This window comes from Misgurnus anguillicaudatus, chromosome 16 (genome assembly GCF_027580225.2).
Source record: "Misgurnus anguillicaudatus chromosome 16, ASM2758022v2, whole genome shotgun sequence".
Taxonomy (NCBI): domain Eukaryota; kingdom Metazoa; phylum Chordata; class Actinopteri; order Cypriniformes; family Cobitidae; genus Misgurnus; species Misgurnus anguillicaudatus.
Genome location: NC_073352.2, coordinates 27,258,572 through 27,283,209, shown reverse-complemented (window position 1 = coordinate 27,283,209; position 24,638 = coordinate 27,258,572). Strand labels below are relative to the sequence as shown.

The 24,638-nt window shown below is 36.6% G+C and overlaps 1 protein-coding gene and 1 long non-coding RNA gene across 3 annotated transcripts in view; both read right to left on the bottom strand.

Annotated features, from left to right (window-relative positions):
• Positions 1-24,638, bottom strand: part of LOC141350066 (uncharacterized) — a 137,673-nt gene that overhangs the window by 74,796 nt on the left and 38,239 nt on the right. The window lies entirely within an intron of this gene.
• Positions 1,585-24,274, bottom strand: slc34a1a (solute carrier family 34 member 1a). Of its 2 annotated transcripts, none has more exons than XM_055178884.2 (13): positions 24,191-24,274; positions 20,048-20,110; positions 19,603-19,698; positions 19,262-19,402; positions 18,459-18,602; positions 13,793-13,904; positions 13,112-13,307; positions 10,474-10,569; positions 9,819-9,936; positions 9,291-9,458; positions 7,226-7,342; positions 5,393-5,517; positions 1,585-3,140 (listed from the first exon to the last, which is right to left on the bottom strand). In XM_055178884.2, the coding sequence occupies exons 2-13, from the start codon at positions 20,100-20,102 to the stop codon at positions 2,556-2,558; spliced, it is 1,953 nt and encodes a 650-aa protein (XP_055034859.2). In that variant the 5' UTR covers positions 20,103-20,110; positions 24,191-24,274; the 3' UTR covers positions 1,585-2,555. The 2 variants fall into 2 exon arrangements, with proteins under 2 accessions (XP_055034859.2, XP_055034858.2); XM_055178883.2 differs by lacking the exon at positions 24,191-24,274 and adding an exon at positions 23,667-23,754.

Genomic DNA, 24,638 nt, shown 5'->3' with positions numbered 1-24,638 from the left:
GCGAAGTTGCATTTTCAGCATGGAAATTGTTTAATTTTTTTAAGACAACGAGTTTCTACATATTTTAAAGTAAAGACAACTAAAAATTTTTAGAGTGTGGATATAGTTTTTTAGGCATACACGAACGTACGCGCACTGTTAAATAAACAACCTTGTTAAGCATAAAGTTAATTTGACTCTTACAGTACATGTGTGCTGACGCATACACATTGCGACAAATTGCAATACATTTTTTGGCCTACATACAACATATTTCTGTATGCGCAGAGGTAAACTACACTGTAAAAAGTAAAAAGTTGGATTAACGTCATACATATAAGTTAAAAAAATTTTTTTTTGAAAAAATTGAAAACAGTTGATTCAACTTTTTACTTTTTACAGTATACACGTACAATGTATGCAAGGTTTTTAAAAATCCAGTGGTGTGAATTTTTTCATGTCAAAAATTGGGTCACGTCGAATTGTACATGTACTCTCTTGTATGCACAAAAAAGGACTATACTTCGGTCTTACTGTGGGTTCACACCAGCCGTGCTTGAGGCGTCAAATTCGCGTAGTTTTCTGCTTGAACATTTTGAGTTTACTCGATTCATTTGCACATGAAATTCTAGTCAATGAGACATTCACACGGAAATGGGAGGGGCTTCTGCGACTCCACTCGCTTCCTGTAATCACGTCACTACTAGAGCAAGCTCCTGATTGGTTAACGTGGCTCGTTTTTCCACAAAAGTTCAAATTTTTTAGATTTTGTTTTAACTTTAGCGCGGCAGACGCGATTCCGCCTCATTCGCCCGTCTAGTTTGCGCAAATGGCGCGAATTGAGCGTTTCCCATGGCAATGCTCAAATCGCGTCATTCGCGCGAACTAGACGGGTGAATGAGGCGGAATCGGCTCTGTCGCGCTAAAGTTGAAAAAATTCATTGACTTAACAATGAAATCACTCGCGCTTGAGGCCTCTAACGCGGCTGGTCTGAACGCAGCATTAAAGGCTCTCTAAGCGAATCTGCGAGACGTTAGTTATTGTTGACGTTTGAAACTGTTTTCAAACAGACGGAGCTAACTCCTCCCCCTCCCCCTCCCTTCCGTGCTTTCATGAACGCGCCCAACCCCCACCCCCAAATCCTTTTTGTCGTTTATTGGCTGGAATACTTTGTTTTGTTTTGTGATGCTAGGTTTGGCCACTATGTTGATATTGCCGTTTGTGAAGCCTGGGCTGTCTACAGAGATCGCGTTTTTTACAGTTTGATCAGCGGACAGGCAGCAAGCAGATAGTGAGGAGATGTTTCCGATATGTAACAAAAAATGTTTTATGGTCTAAAACGCTTCAATTCGCTTAGAGCACCTTTAAGCCACCTTGTAAAATATGCACAAATTGCCATGAGATTGCAATTGTATAAGCTTAAGGGATTTTTTAATTGTTGAAGTAATTGTTCAGTAAATATTTACTTTTTTTTTAAGTTACTGATTGCATATACATTAGAAATATGTGACAATTATGGAAGTACAATGCATTGCAACTAACTTTTATATGCTACGGTATGATGAAAATTGCAAAACCTCAGAAAATCCACACACAAAAAAAAACTTTTGCATAACTACTGTATTATAACCATATCCCTTTGGGGAGGATGAAGTTTTATTGCAATTTAATCCATTAAAAATAAAACATTTTTACATGTGCAGTGTCCTGAAGCTACAGCTTAGATTTTTACTTCGACAGAAAACAATATTTTCTCTAAAAACACCATCTGGTCCCTCATTGGAATCAAGCACGAGAACTTATGCAATAGAAAAGTGATTTTTTTAATATGTTTAATTAAAAACATAAGGCATGGTGGGATAGCCCTGAGTTATGGTGTTTGTGTCATTCAGACGCTATCTGTCGATGCACACGCTCTTTAAAACTGCTGATTCAGTACGATTCACATACTGTAGCTGGGCTCATTAAAATCTTATTATGTGACTACAGGACAAAGCAATAATCGCTCAAAATATTTTGAACCCAACTAGATTTCAAAAAGACGTGAAGCTTCACTGACTCTGAAAATATTGGGATGAATAAAATTTGATTGATTTGCTGAATATGTGCATTTGGAATCTGAATAAGCACCACAAAGACTTTGTTCCAAAACATAGTGAGCCGTCTTTCTGTCCACTGCTCACATACAGTAGACAGATGATGTGCAACACATCACATTTCCAGCAGCTCATTATAACAACTCCTCCGTATAACAAGCACACCTAATGGAAAGCACACAGGGATTAGCAAGACACTGAATATTTAATACTCAAGAGTCCGATTTAAATTCAGAACTTAATTTGAACCTTATTTGAATAGTTCTCACACTTCACTGAGAATCTGTTTTTAGGTTGTTGCTATGCATTCTGGGATTACCTTCTCTGAGAAGATTTGTACATTTTGGAAATTTTTTTGTCAGTAAAGCCTTTGTGTCAGTAAAGTGCCAAAATACAGCCCACCAGGTTTTGGAACAGAGATCGGTAAACTGTTGTGAAACTAAAGGCACCGCTGGTTTATTTTAAATAGATTACAGTTGTTATAGCGGTGTGCTGTTGCATCTTTCTAGTCCTCGAAGTCTAAACACTCTCGGTTCAATTTCCTCAGGCAGGAACAGTGCCGGGTTGTCATAACCTTGTTCTACCTTACACTTGGAAATTGACAATTCTGGCCTGATATCTGAGGTCACGACAACCGCATCTGGGTCAGACGTATTGATGTTGATTCGTGCCGGGCTGCAGCACAACGCCGTCGCTCTGGTGATAAGTTTGTCGACTGGTTTGAGCGAGCGCATCCACTGTGGCAGGAAGTCCCAGTTGCGCAGTGTCTTTGGCAGGTGTGCGGGACTGTGGGACTGCATGAGGTTGACTAGGAGGATGAAGGTCATGACCGCGACAAATGGTGCTCCGACACCGACCATGGCCTGCCAGCCTGCCAGAGAAAAGCCGAACACGAGCAATGGCAGCAACAGAAAACAGACCAGCAGGTAGAGTACGGCAAACCAGCGGTACTTTGCGGTGCGTTCGCCCAGCGCGGACGCCATGCGGATGGGCAGTCGAGTGATGGGGACTGGATACCACAGCATAATTCCAAAAATATTGAAGTAGAAATGACACAAGGCAATCTAAAGAGGAAATGAAAGTACAAAATCAAACCTGTCATGACGGCAAGGGTATCAAGGGTTCAGAAGTACATAAATTGTCACCGGCGATACCCTTTAAAAAGGTCTTAAGGTACAGATATGTATTTTTGAAGTACCATTATGTACCTTTGAGGTACTAAAATGCACCGTTAAAGGCGCTTTTCCATTGCATAGTACCCCTTGGTTTGGTTTTAACTTTTCCATCGAGTTTAGTAACACTTTGGAGTGGGAGGGATTATAGGCGTGTCATTATATTTGCGCTGCCTACTGCTGTGACATCACACAAGTGAGAGCATCGCTGTACATTCCCATCCATTAATTTATTTCTCAGTCTGCCACAAAATTAAAATTGACCACCACAAATAGATGTTTGCACATCGCGTTTATCACTACCTCTGTCTCACATGACAGTATCTGTACAAACACCTGTGGCATCAGTCGACGCGCTCCGCTGAGGCTCATTTAAGTTGCATTTAAGCATATATGCGGACGTGCGCCTCGCGAATGTGCCACCACAAACTGCAAGTCTGGAAAAAAACTCTTATGGTGTTCCTGATTTTCAACCTGTGGGTGTTTCTCATCGCTAAAAGGGAGTTACAGGAAAGCACAGATGACAACAGGTTTACTAGAGACAGCGCAAGCTAGCATGAAGGTAAAGCTAATCATTTGGGTGATTCTCACGAAACCATTGAAACTCCACGGCACTAATGATTTTAGCTTTAAAATGTGTAATATAGTAACAATAAAAAGCATCAGAATTAACACAATACTGCGTTCTACCTTGCACAATCAACATAAGAATTTATAATTGTAAATTTTATCTCATTTTCTGCTGAAATTCTCATTACCGCAATGTGTCCGGCTGTGTTTGAACATGCTTTATGTTGTAATTTAATCAAATTAACACAAAAATATTAAGAAAAAAGAATAAATGGATGTTTTGCTAGACTACTTTAGATGACAGAAAAAATATTTACTGAATATTCATGTATAATAATAATGAAGAAAAATTAGGAAAATGATGTGTCCATGCCTGATGTTCTCATCCTCCGCAACACTTTTTGAGAACAGTTTAAGCACACATACAGAATTTTAATAAAGTTTGATTTTGAGTGACCAAGCACTTGGACCAGTTACTTCAAGATGGCTACCAGGTAAGATCATTTTTTTACAGTTAATTTGAAATATTGTCTTGTCAGAATGCTTACACGACATTTTGATTATCATTACCGCAACAGATGCTTATTAAATGTTAATTTAATTAATAGAAGCATAATACTTTGATTTTAAATGCATGTGCAGAATCTCCAAATTATGTTCTTTCAGGTTTGTCATGTCATTTTGAAAATATGACTGTTGCGGTAATGAGATTTTTTAGGACTAATTTTTTTAAATTATGTTACAAAAAGTGTTAAATGATAAGTAAAAGTTTTTAAATTAATGTTCCCATTTACTCCAGACTTTGTTTTTCAATGTCTGGTGGGAAAAAAAGTAAATTTAAGCAATTTTTACATTTTCATGCTTGACATTTTTAAAACCAAGTTTTCGTGAGAATCACCCATTTACATTATAGCGATGATGCTGGTAGTGATGATTCTCTCAGACCAATCAGTGATCTACAGTATTTTCACTTCACGTTTTGGTATCAGCTCGGGTCGCTTGGAACCCAACTGAGGGGGTACTAACAAAAGTATTGGGTGCTACGTACTGCACCCAATGGAAAGCTCCCAAAAGTAAGCTGACCCGACCCAAACCGTGGGGTACTATGCACCATTAGGTACAAAGCTCTACTTTTTGAAAGGGTACCACCCCAGTGACAGCTTTTGTGCAGTACTTCATTTCTGACTGTGTGGTTCGGAGTAATTTTTAATACATTACTATGCAGTTGCTAAGGTGTTCTTAATGGTTGTCCGGCTAGCGAATAAATCAGTTAATAGGATCAATTACGAACAGTAATGGCACACCTGTCCCCAACAAGCAGCATGATTTTATGATAACACCAATGGAGCATAATGAGGGTTCAAAGCTCCAAGCAAAAAAGTCATGATGCTTTCTACAGTATAGCACTAAACATTCGTCAACAAGCACATATAAATTCGCAAAAACCTTTTTGCTGAAATTGATTTAATCTTTTTGGCAGTTCAGTGTGAAATTAAAGTTCCTCTTACAGAAGCTCTCTAAAATTGCTTTCTAAATATCTTTCATGCCATCTTTTATCTCCCTGGCATCCGTACCTGGCACGCAGCAGGAAGCTTCTCTCTGGGGCTGGCGAGAGCTGCGAGGATGGCAGTGGTGGTTGTGCCAATGTTGGAACCCAAGGTCAAAGGGTACGCCCTGTTTAGACTGATCACACCAATGCCTGCAGGGGTCATGGGTAAAGGGTTTAAAGACTGAAATACAGTGTATATAAACATTTCATTTGTCCTTCTTTGGTTATTTTGTCAGTATATACAGTGTTGGGGAAAGTTACTTTTAAAAGTAATGCATTACAATATTAAGTTACTCCCCCAAAAAAGACACTAAATGCATTACTTAGTTACTTTTCATGGAAAGTAATGCTTACGTTACTTTTTTAGTTACTTTTGCGTTACTTTTTCTTGGCTGAGGCTTGATCTCTTTCAGGCCTTGCAGGTGTTTTTATGACTGAAAAGTTCTGCATTCAGAAATTGCATATTTTTTTGATCACAAAAATGTTTCTGACTCAAACTGTGCCCACACAGGCGTGTACGCATAAAGTGCATAACGTGACTACGTTTAGTTTAATTCAGTACATAATTTTTTAATCAAATTAATTAAACTAAAAAAGTAACTTGCATTACTTTTTTGAAAAAGTAACTCAAATATTAATGTGTACATTTAAAAAGTAATGCATTACTTTACTTGTTACTTCATAAAAATATTATTATTACGTAATGCACGTTACTTGTACTTGCGTTACCCATAACACTGGTTATATAGAATTCTCTAGGGGGCTAGTTGTCACATTTAACTTCAGTAATGTTAATGTTTATCATTTAGCCAAATATTATTCTTTCATGGCATTGTGAAGCATCTTAATTTTTAAGAGTAGACACACAAATGGCAAGAGATTGCAAGCAGACCACATTAATCCAAAAGTTTCTTCATAATAAATCAGAAAAATTTGGCACTGAGGTTAATGGGCTGTCGTACCTTCGTCAGTGCTGATGGCTGTTTAACTCTCATTCACACAATGAATGATATTGACACTTAAACTCCTCGAGCTCTTAAATAAATGATGATCTCAAAAGTAATCTCAATGTCACAGAGGGAATTCCATTGGATGAAAAGTTAATCATTAGCATAATCATGTGGCATTCGATGAATTATGAACCAGATGGGACAGAGTAAATTAATAATGAAATCATTTAACGGGGAGGCACCCTCATTTAGTCTAATCTTACAACGGTGAAATAACAGTTAATATTTAACTATAAGTAACTAATGTAAACCAGGAGCTCCCTGATGGATACTGTAGTGAAGCTGTACAAATATTTGTTCACTTTAAAGTGTACACCAAAAATTAAAGTTTAATCTTAACTGCTGATTATTGTTTGTGAATTTATAGCAAAACAAACTGTTAAATCATCAAACGTGGTTTCATTAAATCATAACTCTTCAGTTTTTATTGCGAGTACAGAACGGTCTAAACCAGCATCAGTCTTTGAACTCTCGATATAACCTTGTAAAGCTTTTAGTTTTTGACCGCACATAAAGATCTGTTTAGTTTTCATAACCACGTTTAACCGTGACAACAACATTCTCTTGACAGGTTTTTAAAAGCTGTCTGAAAGATTACTTCATTGACATGTTAAAAACATTTTTCTTTGGAGTCACACCATGTATACCACAGTGTCATTGTTTCCTACATTGACCGTTTCTTTTGCTTTTATTTTGGCCTGTGTGCACACAAATGTCGCTGACATTATGAAGGTGTTTTTGAGTAATACCTCTAAATTGAATGCTGTTCTCTTGCTCTACATGTCATGCAACGTGGTAGGGTGATTTTGAATAACATTTTCTGTTATAGTCCATGATTAGAGACTGACCTATAAGTGGAGTCATAGCAGATGTAAAGACAGAACTGCTCTGGATGATAAAGGTCATTCCAGCACCCATTAACATCGCCAGATATCCTGACAGCCAGCCGAGAGGGTAGGGAAAATCTGTGTTGATGAAAAACTATTTGTAAAGCTTCCTATCAGGGGCACATCAGTAATAACAACGACTGGCTGTTTACTTGCACATTAGCATTCAGATACAGGTCCACACTAAATCTTGACTTTTTTAAACCTAAAACAAACAGTTAGCATGATTTTAAATATTTAAGAATGTAAGAATTTTTTAGCAGAATATCTGGGTGAAATGTCAAGTAATTGGTGAGAGTGAACATGTTAACTTCTTTGTACAAAGGTCAGATTTTACAAGATGCTCTTTGGAAATCACGCTGGCATTGCACGGATCATTAGGTTTTGTATAACCTGGCGAAGTCCATGCCAGCGTGTGAGCATGCAGTTGTTAAAGCAAAAGAAGGCTGTAGCAAATACTGAGCCATTTTGAAATACACATACCGTTTCCATATTAATAAAACATATCAATAAATAGTTATGATAATATGTGTAATAAAACAACTTGTTAAATGTTACATTACACTGTCAGAGAACATTGTCCCTAGCTGTCACAAGGGCGGTACCCTTTCAAAGGTCCTGATCATTTATTGTATATGTACAGATACAGTATGTATACATTTGGTACCAATGTGTACCTCTGACAATATGAACTCTTTAGATACAATTTTTTTTTTTTTTTGAAAGAGTAACGCCTCAATGACAGATAGAGAAATAAAAAAAGGACATAAGTCTCAGACTTTTGGACCTCACTGTATGTATTAGTCAATTATTAAATACTTAAAAATGCTGATGAAGAAATTTTATGTAATGTATGTCCATCTGCCCCTGCCCGAACTGTCCTTTTTTTTGTTGAAAACTAAAATATGGTCACCCTACACCTCCAACATGATTGCCCAGGTTGCCCGCACAGGGTCTGTGAGTTGCCTGCCAAAGCACATTCTATTAATAGCCTCAATTTTAATATTTATTTATTACATATTTTTATATTAGCTTAGCTTCTTTTATGTATGTTAAAAACATATAAAAAAGTTTTGAGTAGACTATATCAAAAAAGTAGCCCTATGGATTGTTTTATCCATTGTGGTAGCCCTTGCTCACAAAAAGGTTGCCTACACTGCCCTACACTTTAAAAAGTGAAAGGTTGGGTCTCTTATTTCAAATTAAAATTTTCACCTAAACTGAAATTAAAGTGAAATTTTAACTTGAATGAACTTAAATTTATTTAATTGTTACCAATTGAACTATTTTTTTGTGGAACCAAATTTTCACTTTTTTTAATGATCTTAAACTTAGAATTAAAATTAAACAAAGCATATTAAAATATACAATGTATTGCTGTTGGTTAAAGGTACAGCGTGTAATTTTTAGAAGGATCTCTTGACAGAAATGCAAAATAATATCAAGGGTGTATAAAGACCTTTCATAATGAACCGTTATGTGTTTATTGCCTTAGAATGAGACGTTTTATCTACATACACAGAGGGTCCCCTTACATGAAAGCCGCCATTTTGTGCAGCCATGAAGCCCTTAACAGACAAACTTTTTTACTAAGTTGTCTCCAACGATGACATGTTTGTCTGGTGGCGGCTACCGTAGCTTCTCTATGCGTTTCAAAAGCAAGAGGTGAGTAGTGGACTGAGCCATTGGTTGCAATTCACAACCTTACCACTAGATGCCACTAAAATTTACACACTGCACCTTTAATACCCTTAATTTTCTGAGGCTTGTTTGCACAAAATTTATGTTGAATAATGTATTTAAAACAAATGTCATAAAACTGGAGCTTCGTTGCACCATCTCATGCCCCCATTTGAGATCCACCAGCCTAATGCATGAAAACATTAAATTATAAATTCTATACATTTTATTCTATTTTTAATAGAATTTTAAACTGTAGTTATTTTAACATACATGCTGCGTACATCCACAATGTTCACAGTGAATATTATAGTAAAACCACCCTGGTAGCCCAGTGGCTACTGACCTGTGTTGATGACCCGTTCAATGACTTTTGCGACTTGACCTTTTAGGAGTGAATTCAGGACTTTGACAATCATCAGCAGGCAGGTGCACAGTACCATCAGAGAGCAGGCCAATAAAATAAGTCCCACAGTCAGGTCTGACAAACCCGAGTCCACAAACAGATGCCTGCCTGTGGAAACCAGAAAAATAAGCAGGAATATGCTGGGTCAAATGAAATTTAAACAGATTGATTATCATAATTTCTACTAATTTATCTATTTGTCAGTGCTAATATACAGTAGTTCAAATTTGTTTATTCCCTGCAATCAAAAGCTGTCGGTGGGGCGGTACCCTTTCAAAAAAAAAAACATCTTTGTACCTAAAGGGTCCATTTTTAATATTAATATTATTAATTTAGTATCCAATATTAAAAGCATAATTAATGAGAAATGTATGTTTTTTATGCAGATAAAGAAGTTTGACTTTCTTACAAAGAGTTTTTAGCTGTTTATATCAAATAAGTATTGCAATTTTTCGATATCAAACTGACATTTCTCTGTGTTGATCTTCGAGGTGATATTCTGTGTGATCCAAGTGATATCACTGTCTTTCCCACAATGCAATTCAGCGGAGCAGTTCCTGGAAGTCGCTGTCACATTTACTGAAGACTAAATAAAGAAAGCAATGTTCTCAAAAACCTTCACAGAATGACAGAGGAAGAATTTATTTCTGTATGAATGGTGAAAAGTTTCCTTAAGGGAACAAGAACAGATTTGGAGGGTAAACATTAGTATTGTATTGTCGTTTGGAGTTTATAATGAGTGCCAAAGCGACAAACAGCACAGAGAAGTTTTACTTTCCCAATGCTCTATAAGCAAAATGCTGCAGCTCTTAGTTACAGCGACTAACTTAACCTGTCAAGAATATGTTAAAGTCATATTTCAAAAAGTTTTGAATTTACAAAAAACCTGGGCACATCACCCATCTCCATATGTTAATACCGAAATGCAATTTTAATTTTGTCTTTTGGTTTTGTGGAAAACTGGGACCTTGGCATGTTTTCGTATTCACCCATAAACTCAGTGCTCATCTCATGTAAACATTTGATCTTTTTCAAGAAAAAGCAGCTGTATTTTCAGTTTACATAACTTTCTATAAACACAGATTTATCAGCATGAAAAATGTGTGTGTCAGGAGAAAGTTACCACAAAGACGCTGGACCTGCACCAGATTTTGACAAGGCTGTGATTCCGCATGGACTCATCGCCCAGAGCAATCCCCGTTATTACAGATTTATCCAGCTAGAAGGACGAGATGCCACAGTCAATATTAGACTTTCTGTGTCGCTCTAGGTGTGAAATGAAAAAAATACAGCCGGCACATAAAATTCTGCATATCTCAGCATAAATTCTGAAATTTTTAAAAAACACACACTCACAAACCTAAACATACTACATCCACATCACATTAAACACACACCCGAACTATCCTATCTAAATGAAAACATAATCTGCCGTAAAGGTGATAAGGACGACTGTAGACTTATTTCAAATTATTGGTCAGACATAGGGTTTGAAGTTTAAATTTGTATCAGATATTTTCTGTAAGTGAAAGCAGAATAATTATTGGCATAGAAAGACACAGTTGTGAATGTGAATAGATTAGATTATTTGGTTTTATAAGAAGCTCTGACTCAAGTCTCTTTGGCAAATCTGAACAAAAAAGTTTTCTATTAGAGAGTAATGAGACTAAATAAAGACCAACTTGAGACAAATCTCCTGAAGAAAGACTTAAAGGGAAAGTTCACTGAAAATGAAAATTATGTCATCATTTATTCACCTTCAAGTTGTTACAAGCCTGTATAAATGTCTTTGTTCTGCTGAATACAAATGAAGATATTTTGAAAAATGTTTGTAACCAAACATATCAGGGGTGCCATTTACTTCCAAAGTATATGTTTTTGTACCAGACCTGTTTGACTTCTGTTTAACTTCTTTTATGTTCGGTGAAAAACATTTAATTTGCTTTGAAACTTGATGGTAAGTAAATGATGACAAAATGTTATTTTTTCTGTGAACTATGCTTTTAAAGGGGACATATCATGAAAATCAGTCTTTTTCAATATTTAAGTGCTATAATTGGGTCCCCAGAGCTTCTATCAACCTATAACATGTGAAAAAGATCAACCCAGTAACTTAGGTTTGGTAAACAATTCTCTGCAAGCTTGTGAAAAATAGGTCACTGAAATTTGGCTCCCTCTGTGATGTCAGAAGGGGATAATACCGCCCCTTAATCTTTTCTATGCAACCACGGCACTGCCATTTAGTGCAGAGATCAGCTCATTTGCATTTAAAAGTGCACACCCAAAAACGCCATATTTTTGCGTACACCTACAAAGTGGCAATTTTAACATGCTTTAATACATTATCTATGGTATTTTGAGCTAAAACTTCACATATGTACTCTGGGAAAGCAAAGATTTATTTCACATCTTAAAAACAGCTTGTGAAATGTCCCCTTTAGGTAATCTCATTTGTAGAGCTTCACACAAGCTCAGATTTGCCAAGATACCAAAGTCTGTGATAAAGTCTGAGATTTCAACAAACACTAATGTCAGTAAAACTATATTTCCCCCACAATTACAGAAAAAAGGTCCCACACCTTCACTGGGGCGGTACCCTTTCAAAGAGTACACCTTTGCATGCAAGAGTTCATATTAGTATCTCAAAGGTACACATTGGTGCCAAATGTATTCATATCTGTACCTAAATAGTACATATTAGGACTTTTTTTAAAGAGTACTACTGACCTAGAACCAGGTTGGGACCATTTTCGTTTTACATTTTTCCTATATTCAAGCGAAACATTGGACTTAAGTTGCATAAACAAGACATCCTGAGTGATTGTAGAGCAGCCACTGAGCACTACACATTTCTACAGTAGGCGGGGTGGTTTCCCGGACAGGAATTAGACTAGTCCTAGACTAAAATAAATGTAAGCTGTCCAAACTGGAAACAACTTGCACTGACATCAGTGCCCTTTGATTTCCCTACTGAAAAATCCAGCTAAGACCAGCATAACCTGGTGAGCTGGTTTTAGCTGGTCTCCCAGCTTGGTTTTAGCTGGTATTGCTGGTGTAGCAAGCTGGTCTAGCTGGTTTTTGGTCACTTTTAAGCTGGTCTAGCTGGACTTAGCTGGTCAGGCTGGAAGACCAGCTGCCCCACCAGCTTGATCAGCTTTGCCAGGCTGGGAGGACCAGCCTAGACCATGCCACCTTAAACCAGCTAAAACCAGCTACCAGCTTATGCTGGTCTTTGCTGGATTTTTCAGTAGGGTTGCCTCAAAATGCACGACAGTAATGTTTTTAGTACGGCATGTTTGTTAAAACTAGTTATATTTCATAATATTAAAAGGCCTAGTCCTGGCTTAAACTAATCCCTGTCTGGAAAACCCCCCTATAAATTCATCTGCACATCCAGGGCTCCAGACTAACTTTTTTCACTAGGAGCACAGTGGCCCCAACTGAAAATTTTAGGGGCGCAACCAGAAAATGTAGGGGCACATACTGTAAATCAACAGGCTAACCAAAAATTCACATTTCTACTAAGTAATGCACTGTATTACTAATAAATACTTTGATGATAGATGCACATAGTACAGTGTGCTCAGATTGTGTCACATCATAAAAAAGGTCAAATTTACTGGTCGCACATGTGCGACTGGATGTAAAATTCAGTGGCACACTCTCAAATTTTAGTGGCAAAATGCCACCATTTGGTGGCAGTCTGGAGCCCTGTGCACATCAACATTTTACAAACACAATGCGCACACACATACACACACCTGTATGATAAGTTTAGTGAAGGGCTCTGTGATGGTCTTCAAGAGTTCAGGTGCATCTTCTCCACTCTGCAGTTGCAAGTTGTTGACAGTGATGTTGGCCAGGTGACTCAAAACACCTGACGCCACCTCAAGAGGCAGCAGCACCAGGACAGACAGCCAGTTAAAACAGTCATGGATTGTTGCTCCCGCAAACGCCCTGGACAATGAGAGAGCATGTCATAATGGCATAATAAAATACATACTGTATGATCACTGCCAATGCTGTTGGGGATCATTTCATCTTGATTTGTTTATTTTTGTCATGCATGATTTTAGGGAAAAATCAAAGAAGGTTTGTTGATCAGTCCTGGAGAATTGGAAATCAACTTATAGTACATATTGTGTTTAAATAACGTTTTCCCAAGACAGACACAAGTATGAACCTGGCACCGTCCATTATTTCCGACAACAAAGCACCTGAACACAACAAGCTTGTAATTACGACTTCAGTGGGAATAAGTGGGAATTAACAATTTTACGATAACATGTGAAAGCAGCTGTGAATTAAGCAGGAAGTTAGTTAAGCAGGAAACAAATAAGGAAGAAATAAAGCGAAAATTGATTGGGTGGTGAAAAGTGGGTGTGTTAAATCATTATGCTTGCATGAACATTCTGATCAAATCCTGTCATTCGGGTCGGTACCGTTTAAATTCATTTCTCTCTCCTGCTTGCATTAGCGCAACTATGGTGTTGGTCACAGATGTGCCGATGTTGGAGCCCATGATGATGGGAACAGCAGATTTCACTTCAAGTACTACACACACACACACACACACACACAATATATATATATATATAAATAAACTATTATAATTATTGAACATATGAATTAAATATGAAAGTTGGCATAATTTCAAAATAAAAAATAAAGATTTTCCTATACTACATTTTAAAGAGCTCTAATACACATTTGCTAGGGGCATTCTGGGTGGTTGTTAGGGTGTTACTTGGTGGTTAGTAGCCCAGATAAAAATGTCTCTATGATATTCACTGGTGCCGGTGACTTCTTTTTTCGTGGGCGCTAGATGCGAAGTTCGTCACAACATGTATGTAGCCCGTCATGTGTGTGATTCGTAATTTCAAAATATGTGTTCTGCTCATCAAGAGATCCTGTGTGCATCACGTGTCTTGTCAAAATAAGTGCCTGCTGTAGACGCGTCTAAAGGGTTTATGATAAAAGAGACGCTCGCGTTTGCCAGATACTCGAATAATCAGAGTTTAGTGTTAAGGGAGTGTCTTGCATGTATTTTGTGAACGTGAGCGTCTCTTTTATCATAAACGGTTTCGACGCGTGTGCAGCAGGCTCTTATTTTGACAAAACATGTGATGCAACAAAGACAAATTTTGAAAACGCAAGCAACACACATGACACTCCGAACACTTATTTTGAATTTGTGCCCCTCAGATGAGCAGTCACCAGCCACCACTGATGATATTACAGATATGGCATATCTGTTAATATGGCATAAAACTTTAAACATCCCTGAGAGTCATAAATCCAGTGGTTTAGTATATAAGTCATTTGATTTAAAGAATAATTTATGCTTGTCACACTAACTAATTTTCAATCATTTATACAGTCTTCAATAACACTCAAATACTCAGATGAAGTTTGTTCAAATCCCTGAGCACAAGAACTAACTGTAGCTGAAGTGATGTTTGCCTTCATAATCACTGCTTTTTATCTCCATCTCTCCAGTCTCTAAGGCTGATGATAATTAACAACACTCTTTCTTCCCCACTTGTTTCCACTGACCCTTATATCAAGTCACTTTCATAGCATCAAATATCAATGGCTTGTTTAGCATCAGTAATTGCCAGTAATTACGTTCCTCACGCAGACAGAATGTGCAGCTGGAAAGCAGACGCTGGGTGCGTTTTAGCAAAAGGGCCACGGCGAACTGCATGAATAACCAGACATGCACTTCACTGAAATCCATTAGCTTCAATTCATGCGCTCAGAGAGCAGCAGAGAGACATGAAAAGAGCTCAGTGTCAATCAAACCTGTGCTCTTCACTCGATTATACAGTACACACAAGCACAAGTCTTTGCTTTGTCTGTATGTTACAAGTCACATTGAAGGAATGTTCCGGGTAAACAAACAATCTGGGCATTGCCATTTAACTTTTGGAAAGTTACACAGTTACTTATTTCTCAGTTTGAAAAGGAAACTAAATCGTGTTCACTGTATAAACCAGGTTTATGGGACAGAGTGTAGCACCAAGACAAACATTAAATGCACAATATGTAAGCTTTTTGTAATAAAATATATACAAAAATGACTTGCACAGTGTTATATTTTACCGTTCAGTGTATGAAGCTGTATCATTAAGTTGTGATACTTGGATTATAACGGAAGTAGGGGAGAGCAGGGGAGAAAGTTACATTTTTCAATTTTTAAAGATAATGTTTTAGACAGATATATGTTTTTACTGTGGTCAATAACTCACAAGTGTGGTCTATCAATACCAGGTGGAATTTTTAACAATTTGAATTTGTAAAACGACTTATACAACGACTTATAGAAAACAACATATAATTTCACTTTAAACATACACTGTAAAAAGTTGATTGTTGAATCAACTTGGATTTACAAGTCAGTTCAACTTACTATTATTTAACTTTAATATTGATGAGTTGTTATAACTACAGGTGAGTTGTTATAACTTATAAAATTAAGTTGACTTTTCTCAACTATATTTTATAAGTTGTGACAACTCATCTCTGTTGACATGACTTGTAAATCTGAGTTGATTTAACTAAAATTTTGAAGGCAGCAAATTATTTTTTACAGTGTAGGGAGCGCATTGTTACTTTTGTAACACAGCAGAACAAGACAGATTTTTGTGTTACACTTGTTTTTAGGTAATATACATGACTATGACCTTGTTAATATGTAACTGCACCCATGTTTGTCATTGATCTTCACAAAAAATTACATTTTCATTTTAAATTTCAGTTTCATCAAATGTTTTGAAAACAACCTGACAATACAAAATTGAATTGTTCAGAATATTTTTTCAACAGTATAGACACTATGAAAGTAAAATTAAACCAAATTAGAATAATATAAATGTTCAACATAATGTAACAGTATTAGTAGAAGTACAAAAGTAACAAGTGTTGCTTTCGTCCCAAAAGGAACCCCTGACATTTAAACCCGATTTTATTTAATTTTAATATATATATATATATTTTAACTCTGTAACAAGTGTTGGGGGAAACGCATTACAAGTAACGTGCATTATGTAATAATATTACATTTCTATTACACATTAATATTTGAGTTACTTTTTTTAAAGTAATGCAAATTTCTTATCAGTTTAATTAATTAGATGTAAAAAAAAACAATACTGCATTAAACTGAATGTATTAACGTAGAATTACACATGCGTGAACAGTTTCAGTCAGAAATGGAGATGGCAGACCAGAGCTTGAAATTTTTGCGATGGAAATAAGCAATTTCTGAATGCAGAACTTCTCAGTCATAAAAAACACCTGCAGAGTAAGAAAAAGTAATGCAAAAGTAACTTAAAAATAACTTAAAGGGGAATTCCGCCCTGAAACGGAATTTAGGGTGTTTTTTCGTTGTTAACGAGTCAAACTTTCATTTAAAAGCATATTTATGACTAAAGAGCAACATTTAAGATATTTAAGATTTTCGTTTTCTGGTAAACTGGCCTTTGAATGTGAGTGAATAGGGCATGTCGATTGAGCGCACAAAATCTCTATTTTTACAACACTAAGGAGGCTCGACACAACGTGATACTTTACTCGAAGTATCACGTGGGTCTCTACACATGAACGCGAGCATTGAGAACATTGTTTGTGTACACAGATTTTAGTAAAAGCGAAAAGTTTGGAACAACTTACCGTGCTGTTAAACTGCGTCCCGCCGCCATATTGCCAGTCATGAGCAATCGATCTCAGAATGCGACATAAGGAGGAAGGAGAGTAAAGATGGATAGCTCCTAAAGCATAGTTCCATATAAATGCACGGATAATTTGTTGTTTTGTCTCAAGTGAAAAACAATATTGACCCTGTAGTTGAAAAGTAGCGTCCTATGGAGTCCATTCAATCGCATTCTGAAATCGATTGCACATGACTGGCAACACGGCGGCGGGACGCAGTCCAACAGCACGGTAAGTTGTTCCAAACTTTTCGCTTTTACTAAAATCTGTGTACACAAACAATGTTCTCAATGCTCGCGTTCATGTGTAGAGACCCACGTGATACTTCGAGTAAAGTATCACGTTGTGTCGAGCCTCCTTAGTGTTGTAAAAATAGAGATTTTGTGCGCTCAATCGACATGCCCTATTCACTCACACCCAAAGGCCAGTTCACCAGAAAACGAAAATCTTAAATATCTTAAATGTTGCTCTTTAGTCATAAATATGCTTTTAAATGAAAGCTCGACTCGTCAACAACGAAAAAACACCCCAAATTCCGCTTCAGGGCGGAATTCCCCTTTAAGCATTACTTTCCATGAAAAGTAACTAAGTAACGCAATTAGTTACTTTTTGGGGGGTAACTTAATGTTGTAATGCATTACTTTTAAAAGTAACTTTCCCTAACACTGACTGTAACACATGAAACAAGAAACACAATGCGCTATAAGAAAAAAATGACCGCTTTATGACTTTACTTATAATGGTTGAAAACAACTTTCTGGATCTACACGCGCAAAACGGTGACGAAATAGCATGATATTTGTCAACTTTGTCAAAGGTTGCATGCTAAAGATGCTGTCATAGTTTGGAATGCAAATGTAATCAGGGCTTGAAGAAAATCTCTTTGTTACTTTCGTCCTGTGTTATTTTCACCCCGGATCTCCCCTAGTATTTATAGCGTCTAGGCTAGACGGTCTAGCACACCACTGTGTTGTTGTTTCTATCAAGACACACTGTTGGCTTACTAAAGATTTTAAATCTTTATTTCATTACATCATCCATGAACGTAATTTCCCATTGTGTTGATTTCTATCCACAGTGGAGTTGAAGACTACTGTCATCCCACGCTCCTTCAGGGCATCATCGATATATGCGTGTTGCTATTTTGTGACCTCTAGTGGCGAAAATGACACACTGCGCCTTTAAATATACACACAGTAAAAATGCAGCCACTATGGTAGAATCAATTTCTAGATGTTTACTGAATGTACGTGTACTGACTATGACTATCTATTTAAAGCCAGTAACCAATTAACACAATAAATAAAAAAACACCACACCTCATTATTGGTCATATTGGTCAAATAATAAAAGTAAGAATGCAATATCCTAAGAAAAATGAGACTGGGTCCTTACAACCAGAGGAGACCAGGCTGACAATTATAGATGTAGATGTGCTGGAGCTCTGGACCAGAACCGTCACTAGAATCCCGACCATCAGTCCTGCCACTGGGTTAGAGAGGATGGCATTATCCTGGAAAATATCTCCTGCCACTTTACCTAAAAAAAAGTGTAAAAGTCATTTAAAATTCTTCTTCTGTCATAAACACAAGTTATTTACAAACATGGGTGATTTATTCAATAGCAGCAGGGCTCATTAAAATGCGCTCATTAAAACATTACAGTACAAGATATTTATTTATTTACTTTCATTTTGCATACATTAATTCCCATTAAAAGACGCTCCATAGTTTCAAAATAAATGAATGCTGATTTAAATCAAGCATGCACACTCTGCTAAAAAGCAATGGAAACCATCACAGCATTTCTAATGGATTGTATGCCGTCTATTACAATACAATACAATATTATGAACCCTCAGTTGTTTACTATTAAAACCAAATCCTTTGTGTAGTGTGTTTTGGGTCTTGTTCCAGTACCATTTAATGGTGTTCTGTTGGTTCTCATTCACCAGATAATCCACCAATAGAACCAAAGATATTACCAGTGGAGACCATCGAAGGCAACTCTACTTCCAATACAATTCCCATTATAACCAAATCCATTAAAATTCCTGTGGTGGTGATGAGACCTCTATTTGGAAAATGTTTAGTAGCTGCTCAAAAAATTAAAACCTTCAGTCTGAAAAAACTCTCATCATGTCCCAGAACAACAGGTGTGGGTTATAAAGCGAGGAGCAGTTAAAAATGAATGATTACCTCCAGCCAGCTGAAAGGCAGAACTCAAGACATCCAGAGAACAGACAAAACCATAGAGGAGCAACAGCAGAACCGGGATCTTCAATATATTCATAAGTGAAGACATTTCTCCTCGACTGCCCTCGTTGCACTTTGTGTTCACTGCCAGATGAGAACAAACCTCTTTATACAGAGATACTGGCACCAGAGACTGCTACATGGTCTCAGCTCCAGCATATTCTGCTATGAGATTATTAACATTGTTATTCTAGCTGGTTAAAAATAAGCATTCCAGACCAAAAGCATCCTGAACTACTGCGACATAAAACATTCAGCTCAACACACAATGTGGGAAGCCTCACCTGTCTCCCAGGGTTTGGATGAAGGACAGTTGACATCTATGGAGTTGCAGACCACGTCTAGAGCCGCATTGCTTTGTTTGGGGTTGTGACTGTCAGCTGGTTCAAAATAAAAAGGTTGATAATTTCTTAAAATATTGAGTGAACATTGTTGCACTAGGTAAGAAATAATGAATGCAAATGGAATATATAACCGTCTATAATCTACACTCTTAAAAATAAAGGTGCTTAACAATTTTATATAAGAACATACATTTAAATCTACAGTAAGTTACTAGCAAACAGCTGCATAATTACAACAATTTTTTAAAGAGCACAAATGCATGTTTCAAGACAAGCATTTTAGGTGCAATATTTAAATCTAATAATTAAATTGCATTTTAGGCATGGCTTGTATTCCACATATTTTAACACTAGAACATACGTGTATATCTGTACATCTTCTTACCATTGAAGCTGATCGTATGTTCTGCAGAGGTGATTCGGATTGGTCGAGAGGACATGGTGCTTTCTGAGTAGAGAACATAAGATTTTATGACCATTTCTGTTAACTGCACATTGATAAACTGTATAGATGTTAATAGAGAAAATGAATATTAAAGGGGTCATATGATGCAATTTCATGTATTCCTTCATCTTTGGAGTGTGAAAAGCTGTTTGTGCATATAGAAGATCCGTAAAGTCGCAAAGATTAAAGTCTCAAACCCAAAGAGAAATTCTTTAAAAACAAACCCAGACAGCAGACGACTTCGGGGCCGGATCCGCACCGGATCAGCGCCAGAGCTGTTGACTTCGGCACAGATCCGGTGCGGATCCGGCACATAGTCGTCTGCTGTCTGGGAAAGCTCATCCACGCCTTCCTAAAACGCTTCATTTAAACACACCCCCACATATCTACCTCCACTGTTTGGTAAAATTAGCATAAAACTGCCCTAAACCTAGTTTTTTGTTATTATTGCAGGCAAAATTCCTTGATCTTGCGGCACGTTTTCTTAAAAAATGCGATGGAGTATGCAGGATATTTATGCATTTTTATGTGATGAAATTGCCGAAACTTGCAAAAAATTACGGGAACTATTTGCAGCTTTTCAATGATGTTCACGTCACATAATCACGTCACTTCATAACGTTCGCATGGCAACAGGGGACATGGCTGCGCTTGTGTGAAATAAATGCAACATTTTTCAACTTTCGTTAAGATATATGTGACTTTTCTACCCAGTCTCACAAAATTTTGTGATATAGTCACAAAGTTTTGATTCTTTTTTCGTGATATTGTCAAGAATTTCCGCGTTTTTTTGTGATCGTATCACAAATTTTTGTTTACGTGTCATTGTCACGTATTGATTACTCAACTGCTTTTTCCTATTTTCAAATTTTGGTTTATACATTTTTTTTTATTTTTATTTTTTTTTTAACCATTGTCGCCTGGCGTTAGGGTTAGAGTTGGGTTTGGCTAAGGATGTCATTTTAAGTAAATCTAACCCTAAACCGAAGTGACAATAGTCAGAAAATAGGACAAAACAGTTGAATAACCATACGTGATAATGACACATAAACAGAAATTCGTGATACGATCACGAAAAAAAGCGGAAATTCGTGACAATATCACGAAAAAAGAATCAAAAAGTTACTTGACTATATCACAGAATTTCTTATGACTGGGCTGGACATTTTTCTAACAAAATTGTGGGTATTATAAATCATGCAAGCCCTGCATATTTTGTGCTTGGAAATCTGTAATTTATCTGGCGAAAGTGCACCGTATTTGAAAAAAATGTGGCCCCCGCATAAATAAGCAGACTTTGGCTGATCATTCATTGAATCATGCGATCGTATAATTGTGTTTTTCTAGAGGGACTACCTAATATACACATAAAAAAAGAATGCATACTTTTTATTCTTGCTGTAGCATTGTTGCTGCCCCCGCCATGTTGTGCAGACGCTGTGCTTTGGGAGCTGATATTCTAAATTTGGTAAGGGGCGTAACTTTTCTATCATATTATTGTATGTGGAAAATAATGTGTTCTTTGAACCTCAAACTGCATAAATGCATTGCATTACACAAATAACACAAAATAACGTTATTTTAGCAATGTCATATGTACTCATCATGTTATTTTCAGTTATAACAGTTCTTTTCCATTCAATGACAGTTTATGCATGTTAAGATTAATAAAGACAAAAAAATGCCCATATGCATCCAGAAAGGTCTTTCATATGACATATGTTTCATTTCAAGTAAAATATATGCCCTAGACTACAATCTTAGGGTTGACAGATTTGATCACTGCCATTGCTGTATAAAGAGCTGCGTAAAGACTCTTCAGATTTCCTACTTTTGTGTTGTTAAGTAATGACAGCGTGCAGTTTGGGACGACATGACAGAGAGAAAACAATGAAAATAAATCTTTCCAAATGAACTACTTTACATCAAAACTAATGACTCGATGTCATTACAGATCCATTACTGTCTACTTAATTTGATTCTTATACCATTTTGATCTTTCAGATAATTGAAAGCTTGTCAGCAAAGTAAAGATGGCTACACTTTAGCATCCCTTATGATCACAGATGACTGCAGACAGACTCTCCACAACCATCAGGTTTGATGCAAAGGTAATTTGTTTTGATAGCAGGTAAATGTGCGTTTACATCAAGGTTACCCTCCAACATGCTGCTGTCTGTCAGCGAAGCGCTCTCATAGGACAATGAAGTAATGTGTTTTTGAGGGCAGAATATCTTGAATGTCAGAGCAATTAAAGACAATGACAGATAATGCACTTGTTCTAGAGACTGCAGAGGACATACTGGAGATGTCACAATCTCTGATGGCAGCTTTCTACACGAGTAAAAGGTTTATTTTTTCATTTCACCCTAAAACAGACCTAATCAGATTTTGTAGGGGCCACTTATCGAAAATGGAAAGTGACTTGAGGTCATTGATAACCAGTGTTGAGGAAAGTTACTTTTAAAAGCATTACAATATTAAGTTAGTCCCAAAAAAAGGAACTAATTGCGTTACTTAGTTACTTTTCATGGGAAGTAATGCTTACGTTACTTTTTAATTACTTTTGCGTTACTTTTTTTAGGCTTTATCTCTTTCAGGCCTTTTATGAAGGAAAAGTTTTGCATTCAAAAAATTTCATATTTCATCACAAAAATGTTGAGTTCTGGCCTGCCATCTCAGTTTTTGTCTCAAACTGTTCCCACACAGGAGTGTATGCATAGAGTGCATAATCTGACTACGTTTAGTTTAATTCAGTAAATGTTTTAAATCTAATTAATTAAACTAAAAAGTAACTTGCATTACTTTTTCTAAAAAGTAACTTAAATATTAATGTGTACATTTTAAAAGTAATCCGTTACTTTCTCGTTACTTCAGAAAAGTAAAATTATGCATGTTACTTGTAATGCGTTACCCCAACAATGTTGATAACAAACACATTTTTATGCTTTTAACAAAGTAATCAGTAAACAATTGTACACAAGCAAGCAAGTAAATGTACTATAATCAATCTGTAAAGTAAATACATTGATCCCATTACTATATGCAGTGCAATACAGAATCCAGGATAGTGAAAGCAACTAAAAATTGGAAAATTTTGTGTTAAATTGCCTGTTTTTGCTCATCTTCTCCAACTCCCTTTGGTTTTTCCTTGATTAAACTTAAGAGTTCAAAATTTGAATATACAGCAAACAACTCATCACACAGATCAGGGATGACAGTATTTACATACTCAGATGCTTTGCTTCGGGATAAACGTAAGACGAGGCGTGTAATTTTCTGGATGTTAAATACTATCCTGGGTTCAGTTGAGTCAGTAACAGTTAACTGAGAATCTCTGCATTAAAAATAATGTTTGAGTTAAACTAAAGGCTAAACATTGAGTTTATGCAGCAAGTACTTTACTGTATGTGAAACATTATTGAGAATCATCTAATGCCTTTACTGAATAAGTTCAGCTGTTAAGAGTCTGTGCTTTTGTACAAAGCATCTGTATGCAACACTAAAATGACACAAGAGCACAGAAAGGCAATGACTGCCAATGACACAATACATTTACCATTCTGAGCACCCGACCGGTCTCTCCACTGTGTCCCTGGGAGCCCAATGATTTTATGCAGAGCAGTGTGAATGCACATCCACCACAACATGGCATGAACTCAAATCAACAATGCATGCACAACACATGCAGTTAGATAAACTTCAACCAGAGTTAACACGGATGGCAGTGCTTTCAATATAATATCAAACCAAATGGAATTTGGAAACAAATGCCTGATCTTTTCTCAGAACCAGCATCACTTTTTTGAATGATTTGTTTGTTTGTTTGTTTGCACAAGTTCACCTAATTAGATTTTTGTCTTATTTAAAACATGGCAAGTCATGTTTAATGATGCTTACGAAGTTTAACTTGCAAAAATGTGATGTTCTATCTTTTAAAAAATACCATATTGTCTAATGTCATGCAATGGCATTTAGGTATTTTCTTATTAGAATTACATCCAGGAAGAGTTGATTTGCCTGAATAAAAGACACAAGGTAACATGGGATTATTAATGTAAAGGTCATGTAAAACGATCTTACCTCTGTTTCTGTCCGTATCGGGTTTTGACAAGGTTTTAAAACAGACAGGCTCAATTTAAAAGAGGTTTATATGGGGAAACTCACATCTTCTCTAATTCATTAACTTACAGGCCATCAAAGTTCAGTGAGATCACTGACAAGATTACAGAACCAAACACAGAATCAGTGATGCGCATAAACTGATGCTGATGCAGATCGAAATCAAAACAATTTTAATCTAATATGACATTTTTTGTCAGATTTCAAGTATTAAACAATAACAGTATTTCCACTTTAACTGCAAAACATGACACCTTGTGGCAAGAAATTGAAGTGTGACTTTTACCTTTATAAAGCTTTAAAATATAGTCTAAAGCACGGGTTTCGAACTTTATGAAACGGGCATCCCCACATATAATGAACCTATAACGAGGGACCCCTTTCGTAAGAAAATTATCCATCTTTTTTC

Coding starts and splice junctions, on each gene's coding strand:
- slc34a1a (XM_055178883.2), bottom strand. CDS start 23,745: ATGTGCATTCACACTGCTCTGCATAAAATCATTGGGCTCCCAGGGACA. Junction 9,937..10,473: donor GCAGGTCCAGCGTCTTTGTG/GTAACTTTCTCC, acceptor TTCTTTATTTAG/TCTTCAGTAAATGTGACAGC. Junction 5,518..7,225: donor TGCTATGACTCCACTTATAG/GTCAGTCTCTAA, acceptor TGACCCCTGCAG/GCATTGGTGTGATCAGTCTA.